The 7608-nt window shown below is 52.9% G+C and overlaps 1 protein-coding gene across 1 annotated transcript; it reads left to right on the top strand.

The window, feature by feature from the left end:
• Positions 1-1205: 1205 nt before the first annotated feature.
• Positions 1206-6492, top strand: ALKBH5 (alkB homolog 5, RNA demethylase). Its single transcript, XM_073558482.1, has 4 exons — positions 1206-2015; positions 4246-4326; positions 4902-5042; positions 5633-6492. The coding sequence occupies exons 1-4, from the start codon at positions 1339-1341 to the stop codon at positions 5817-5819; spliced, it is 1086 nt and encodes a 361-aa protein (XP_073414583.1). The 5' UTR covers positions 1206-1338; the 3' UTR covers positions 5820-6492.
• Positions 6493-7608: the final 1116 nt, after the last annotated feature.

Below are 7608 nucleotides of genomic sequence, written 5' to 3'. Positions count from 1 at the left end.
CTGACAGTTGATAGCGGCGCTCTCTTTCTGGCAGTTTATAGCTGCGCTCTCTTTCTGGCAGTTTATAGCAGAACTCTCTGACAGTTTATAGCAGCGTTCTCTTTCTGGCAGTTGATAGCAGCGCTCTCTTTCTGGCAGTTTATAGCGGCGCTCTCTTTGTGGGACAGGTTATGTGAGAGCGCTCTATGCACTGGTCGCAGTCTCTTTCTGCAGATACCACAAGCCATGGCCGGATTCATGGGGATCAGGTCTCCATTTCTCTTTCGTGATTTGATCAATCACCATGACAACAGTCACTGTAGTTCAGCCACAATTACCTGGGTGTATAGCTGTGCCCTCAGCCTCAATTAATAAACGGAAACCATATTTGTGTATTTAGTGAATAAAATGGCAAATTCGTCTCGAAAACCCACAATGCGGAAATCACAAAGTTATAAAACTATGCCGCCGCCATCTTGGTACATCAGAAATAACGCGGCGGCCATTTTGGTACTCCGCCTATCGCAATCCATGAGCCTCCTTACATCAACGTGGTATCAAAATAAAAGCTGTCCCGGGCGCCAGATGCCAGAGTAACATTTCCTAAGTTCTATTTGTGCCATAGTCATAATTAAAGGAATCACATGGAAATGTTTCTGACCGAGCACCGCACATTATAACCGGTAGGTATATGTAACAGGTCGGACAGGCACTATAGTTAGACAGCCGCAGACCTCTGGGGTCCTTCCATCGGCGGCCTTACCGGTAAACTGCCACGCCCATTATTGTGATTGATTTGGCGGTTAACCAATGATAGGAGCCTAAAGCCGGCTTGCCAATCAGTAGCCATCTTGGTAAACCAGAAAGCAGCTCACCAGCAGCCATATTTGTACTCCTCGCCCTGGAAAACGTTACTCCAGTCACGTCTACACTATAGTGCAGCACCAAAACAAAAGGTGCCCCTGGCGCCTGATCCGAAACAAACATTTATTACTGTTATGTCATCAGAGAAATCGCGCAGTAAATAATTTAATCCTATTATACGCTTTATTCTACAGGCTGAGGTTTTTTGTGTTTGAGCGAAAGACGAGGGAAATGTCGAAAAAAATGGACAGGCAGTACGACGGACAGCCCCGTTTTCCTGGGGCTTCATGAGGATTGCTGCGTCACGCGGTTGCCCCGCCTACCAGCGTGATTGGCAGTCCATTGGACCAATCCTACTAAGGATCTCTTCACAGCGGCCCTGTCACAGCGGCGGCCGCTTGCGCAGCGAGAGGCGCTCTCCGGTTGTGGTGAATGGAAGCGGCCGCCTGACTGACTGACTCCTCGGCCATGCCCGTCTCCAGCCCCGGGTGAGCCATGTCCTCCAGCGGTTACAGCGACCTCCGGGAGAAGCTGCAGTCTCTGTCCCGGGAGCCGCCGCCTGCCGCGATGAAGAAGCGAAAGCAGCCGGCCTCGGACACCGAGGAGGAGGAAGGAGCGGCGTCCGACACGGAGGAGGAGGAGGAAGCCCGGAAGGTGCGCTCCGGGATCCGGCAGGTGCGGCTCTTCTCCCCGGAGGAATGCTCCCGGATCGAGGCCAAGATAGACGAGGTGGTGTCCCGCGCCGAGAAGGGGCTGTACCGGGAGCACACGGTGGACCGCGCGCCGCTGCGCAACAAGTACTTCTTCGGGGAAGGCTACACGTACGGGGCGCAGCTGCAGAAGCGCGGGCCGGGCCAGGAGCGCCTCTACCCCAAGGGCGAGGTGGACGAGATCCCGGAGTGGGTGCACGAGCTGGTGATCCGGCGCCTGGTGGAGCGGCGCGTCATCCCCGAGGGCTTCGTCAACAGCGCCGTCATCAACGACTACCAGCCCGGCGGCTGCATCGTGTCGCACGTGGACCCCATCCACATCTTCGAGCGGCCCATCGTCTCCGTGTCCTTCTTCAGCGACTCCGCGCTCTGCTTCGGCTGCAAGTTCCAGTTCAAGCCGATCCGGGTGTCCGAGCCCGTGCTCTTCCTGCCGGTCCGCCGGGGCAGCGTCACCGTGCTCAGGTACCGGCGCCTGTGGGGCCTCCAGCAGCCCTCACACTGCTGGCTGGGATTTGTAGTGCCCCATGTCTGTCTCCTTACTGGCTGGGACTTGTAGTGTCTCTTGTGCTCCCCTCCACACCTTAGGAGCTGGGACTTGTGGCTTCCTCCATGTCTCTTCCCTCCCCTGCTGGCAGGAACTCAGTGTCTCCCTCCTTACTGGCTGGGACTTGTGGTTCCTTGCATAAGTCATCCCTCGCCTTACTGCGTTGTGGTCTCATACCCCCCCCCCCCCCCCCACACACAAACCTTACTGGCTGGGACTTGTAGTGTCTCCCTCCTTTCTAGCTGTTACCTGTGCTCCTGTCCAACCTCCCTCCTGTAAATGCCTCCTAGTCCCCTCCCTCCTCCATTCCGCCTGCCCCACTTTACTGGCTGGTACTTGTAGTCCCCCCCCATACCCACCTAGGTACCTGGGATTAGTGGTCCCTCCAGGTTTCTTCTTCTTTGCCCCTTCCCTGCTCTCTGGGACTTGTGGTTCACTCCATACCCCTCATATTGTGTGTCGTTCATCCTCTGCTGCGCCTCCCTGCATCACTGGTTAGTTTGTCACCTGTGGCCCGATGTAGCAGAGCACATGATCGGCTGCAGTTAGTGTAGCCCCCCCGATCCCGTGCTCTGCGGCCCCTGATTTTCATTGGTTGGTGTTAATCTGCGGTTTTTGGGCTAGAGGTGCTGAGCTTGTGCACGTCGATGGCCCCTTCACTACGTTGCTCACAGCCCCTGTGCTAGGGCGCGTGTAGCCGTCACCTCCTCCGGCCCACGGGGTCTGGATCGAGTCAGGTGGTAGCCGCCATCTGTCCCCCAGACCCCTCTAGTACCGTGCACATGGGGCTCAGTCCCACGGCTCATACATCGGGTATAAAGCCGCTTATCTCATGGGGTCGGTCGGTGGCATCCGCCATGATCGGTCCTAATTTCCTCCAACCCCTGGGTTGCAGCTGTAGACACTGATCATGTCTATAGCGTGTAGAACAACAACTCCCAGCATGTCCTGACCGCATTACATAGTTTAGCAGATTTTGCTGGGCGCGTTGGTGGAGCCGATCACCTCCTCAATCACCGTCCACGTGACTCCTCCGTGTCTCCGGTGGTCGCAGGGCAGTCAAGTGTCAGTGACTTGGAGCTGTACCGCTGTGTGCGGGGGAGGGGAGCGCGCGTCACGTGGGCTCCAGGTGCAGGGGCCGCGTCGCTGCCAAGAGATTATTTTCATCTTCAGAGCCGGTGCTTCCCTTAGAGATGCCAGGTGTGTGTGATGCCCCCAGACCCGGGGTGGGCACCATGTGCCAGTCTGAGGCCAATCATAACCTGACAGGTGGCATCGCCCGAGTGTCCTCTGTGTAATCCACTTATCTGGATTATGCCACTTCCTGCTCATGCCGCTTTATTCTGTCCCCACACCTGCCCCTCTTCTCCCTGGCGTTCCTGTGCCTCAGGTGGACGTCTTTCTTCTCGCCCCATAATTAATCATGAGTAAGATATGGCGGATTGGTGCCCCCATACGTGGGTCCGATGCCCCCGTCTGAATGACTTTGCCTGTGCCTCCTGAGTTAGATGGAAGTGCTGTAAGCCCGTGCCCCCGGGTATATAGAAGGCTGGGTACCATGGCAGCTGTGATGCCATTAGTGGTGGTCCTGCGATTACACAATTATGGCTTCCTTTTCTCCTTTTTTTTTTTTTTGAGGGGGGGGGGGGGGTTCATGGGCTTTATTAACCCTTGCCTGCTGACTGCTTCTGCTTGTATTCATCCCTATGATGACGCTGTGCCCCAGGCCCCCCATGTTGTGGTGATTTCCAATTTGGGTAACACGCCGCCGCCTCCTCGGGGCCCCTAATAGGAAAGTTGCGGGTGTGTAATGGGATCTGCGGCCTCGATGCCAATGTAAGGAGCAGTACATGGATGTGCGCTGCCCCCTGCCTGTGTGATGGTAAACTGCATGCCAATGCCAGCCATGACTAGTGTTTCCCCCGCAAAGAAATGAGGCTCCGGCAGCAGTGGCGATATAGGGAAGGAAAAGTGCCAAGATGCCGAGTGAGGAGACTGATGACCGTCAGCCATGGCCATCGTCCATAGACTTGGATCCAAGCTGTTGTTCTCTGCTATCAGTGATTCAGCGAGAGGCCCGCCCCTGATATTACGGCTTTGTCATGTGACGCTGTTTCTCCGGCTCACTGTGTCCTCTTTCTCTTGCAGTGGATATGCCGCCGATGAGATCACGCACTGCATCCGACCCCAGGACATAAAGGAGCGTCGCGCCGTCGTCATACTTAGGAAGTAAGTCTTGTTCTTATGCATTTGCCAAGTCTTGTTGGTGCCATTATTAGTACCTGGCACAAACCTCATATGTTACCAGATGGGCAAACGGGGGTCACATACAGGAGGGCGGCAACTGTATGCAACAGGTCATAAAATCCCCCTGTGCCCAGGAGAGTGAGAGCAGTGCCAGGATGACAGAGGGCACTGGTGGGTACGGGCACAGTCCTAGTTGGAGTGGGTTATGATGTCTGTGAAGCGGTTCGGGGCTCGCAGACCTGCCTATAAGGCTCCTCCACATCACTGCTAGCGAGACCATGCCCCACAGCCTCGGTGATGTGAGGCAGTGCGTCTCCAGTACCAAGACTCCCTGCGATCACATCGGTCTAGACTTGGCCCAAGGCAGAACAATCTCTGATCTGAGGTCAAAGAACGACGTGTATGATGCTCTAGAGGGAAATATTCACCGTAAACATGGCGGCTCAACAGTGACCGACAAATGTTTGGATCCTAACTTTTTTTTCTTTCTTTAGATTTGGGAGGCATAGGATATTATAGATTAGTTTTTAATATTGGGGTTTCCTAATATATTACAGAACAAGAACAGAAGCTCCGCGGCTGGAAACCAAGTCCCTGGGCAGCAGCTCTCACCCCGAGAGGCTATCTGGCAGTAACAGACAACACATCCTGAAACCAAAGCGGTCCCACCGCAAGGCCGACCCCGACGCAGCTCACCGGTAAGTGACTGTCTCTCCGTCACTGACTTGTGCGTGGCTCCATCACACAGAGGATGTAGTGTGGCACCTATTGAGCTGGAGGGACACGACTGGCTTCAAACAGGGTATTTCTGTTGATTTGGAAAACCCTTAAGGATGGGCCATTATCGTAGTATCAAGAAAAATTCCTCTTAATGGGGTTTATTATTTGGGGGTCCTCCTCACTAGCCTTTATGTATAGGGCTGCAGCGGTGACCTCCTTCATCTTCACTTAAAATAGACCTCCCGCCTTCCTTCTCCTGTTCCTCACTCCTGCAGTGAGAGGTGCTGACTACATTGTGTCTACAAGGGGCGCACCAGGGTGCGTGTCCTACTCGTCTGGTGGAGCACCTCAGTGAGGGTGTTTTTGGGGTCCCTTGATGTAAAGTTGAATTTTCTCACCCAATGCCAGTAAAAATCTTTTAAAAATGGTGGGGTATTGAGAGTTGCTATAAATGTGAGAATGCGGACCACCTACAGAATGTGTAGAACGTAATATCAGGACAGGATTGATACGGGGGGAGGGAGAGAACAGAATTGGGTTTTGTCCTAACTCCTGCCTTCCCTCACAGACCTCGCGTTCTGGAAATGGATAAAGAGGAGAACAGAAGATCTGTGCTTTTACCAAAACCGAGGAGACGAAGCAACTTCAGCTCTGAGAACTATTGGCGGAGGCCTTATGATTATGTGGACAGCTATACAGATATGGCAGATGATGAGGACAGCCCAGCCCGCAAAGTAAAGATGAGGCGCCATTGAGAGCGCTGCTCCCGGACCCTGCCCCCTGCTCGGTGGATTGTGGATCTATATAAATTTAAGGATTTTCCTCCTCCGGCTGCATTGGAAAGCCCAGTCCTGTCTCCTTTAAATGTATGCACCGTGTTCTGGATCCAGTCTCACTTTGTTTTGTTCTTTTAACCCCCTTTATTTGTGTGGGCAGCGCTTCCCATGAGTATGGCCCAGGCTCAGCGTCCGCGCTGGTGTGGTGGCCGGCGCTCACTGCCAGGAGACCATAAACCCAAGGCTCACAGGAGGATGGTTTGACTTTTTTTTTTTTTTTTTTTCTTTTATTTTTGATATCTCATTGAGCACAGGGTTTTTTTTTCTCTTCACTTTTTATTTTTCTGTCCCTGAGTAAAGAGAGATCCCGATGAAGCACTCTCCGGTGTGCGCACCATCCTCCGAGGCGGCAGTGGAGGCCGCTGTTTCCCTCCCCCCCCCCCCCACTCTTTTCTCCTGTCTTATTATAAGAAGAAAAAAAAATTGTTAGAATTGTCCTTGATGTCTTCAGATGATTTAATAAGTTACAAAGAATCCAGAAGTTTTTATTTCTAGTATACGCACTAATAATAAAGTATAAGAGCAGATTTCTTTTATTCTGTACACCTCCAGGTCTCTGTAAATTATCCAATTAAATTCTGTTTTGCTGAAATCTCCACCAATCCTGTCTCTCCGAGCGCTGGGACCTTCATGTCAAATATATATATATATGGGCCCTCTGCGGTGCCAAATTTGATTGGAGGGGATTGTTGCTCCTTACCAGTAGTGCAGAAATAATCCGCTTTTATAGGGGTATTCTGGTGGCAGTTGTGACTGAGACCCCAGCTGGCCGCTAGAAGGGGTGGCCTCTCCCCTGACTTAATGGTGCTGCAGTCGAGTATAGTGCGCCTGTCCGACTGTCGCTTGATTCAGTCAGGGGTACTCATGGTAGGTGGTGTGAACCCCCACCAATATAGCACGTGTCCCCTTATTCTGTGCCCCTTCTTACTAGGTGCAGAGAATGGATGGTGCGGCTGGACACCGCTTGTACGCAGCCCCATGATCTCTCCAGGCTAGGCTGTGTGGCTGCCATGTTTGTGTGCCCCCGTCACCCCCATATGTTGCTGATCTATACCACTTTTTAGTTGATGTAACAGATGGAGGATCTGACCTTCCTTCTGGTATTTTCGCCTCTCCCTGGATATTTTGAGTCAGTCTTGGTTGCCATGTTTGGATTTATACTACAATGTCTGTTTATTGGGTCATGGGGTGGGAAAATGCTAAGCATTGCGGTGCCACGTGGGCTTCCATCAGTTGTCTTACTATCATGGTGCCAGTCTGGCTCCTGTTTTGCCATAAATGCTCTGCCCCCAACACTTCCTACAGACCTGTCAATGAGGCAGAGCTGATTGGAGATTTGGTGAATGTAATGGTTTTGTTAATGCTGAACGCCTGCTGACAGGCTCTGCTGTCACCCTGCTGGCTGTTTACTCCCCGTATGATGTTACTGTGTACACCCCATTGCCACCTCTGCTCTGCAGTAACCCCGCCGCTCCCTACATCGACCTTTTCCAGGTGGCGGGTGTATTTTTAGTCTTCTGCCAGCTCAGTCGCTGGGTGCAGGGCTATGTTTGGTGGCTTCTGCGGATAATCTGTTCTCTGCAGGGGATCAGGCCACGATCTGCGGAAACGTTCACGTGTTCGGCCTTCGATCGGCTGCAGTAACTGCAGTCATGTAGTGTCAACCCTATCTAGAACCAATGCTGGGTCCTTCACGGCATCGGTCATA

This window comes from Dendrobates tinctorius, unplaced genomic scaffold (assembly GCF_039654945.1).
Source record: "Dendrobates tinctorius isolate UK_male_01 unplaced genomic scaffold, ASM3965494v1 ptg000257l, whole genome shotgun sequence".
In the NCBI taxonomy this organism is placed as follows: domain Eukaryota; kingdom Metazoa; phylum Chordata; class Amphibia; order Anura; family Dendrobatidae; genus Dendrobates; species Dendrobates tinctorius.
Note: the sequence above shows the minus strand (reverse complement) of the source record. Positions and strands in the feature narration are given on the sequence as shown.

Excerpts from the sequence above, each read along its gene's own strand:
- ALKBH5 (XM_073558482.1), top strand. The coding sequence starts at position 1,339 with ATGTCCTCCAGCGGTTACAGCGACCTCCGGGAGAAGCTGCAGTCTCTG. Across the intron at positions 2,016-4,245 it reads GGCAGCGTCACCGTGCTCAG|TGGATATGCCGCCGATGAGA; the intron begins GTACCGGCGCCT and ends TTTCTCTTGCAG. Across the intron at positions 5,043-5,632 it reads GACCCCGACGCAGCTCACCG|ACCTCGCGTTCTGGAAATGG; the intron begins GTAAGTGACTGT and ends CTTCCCTCACAG.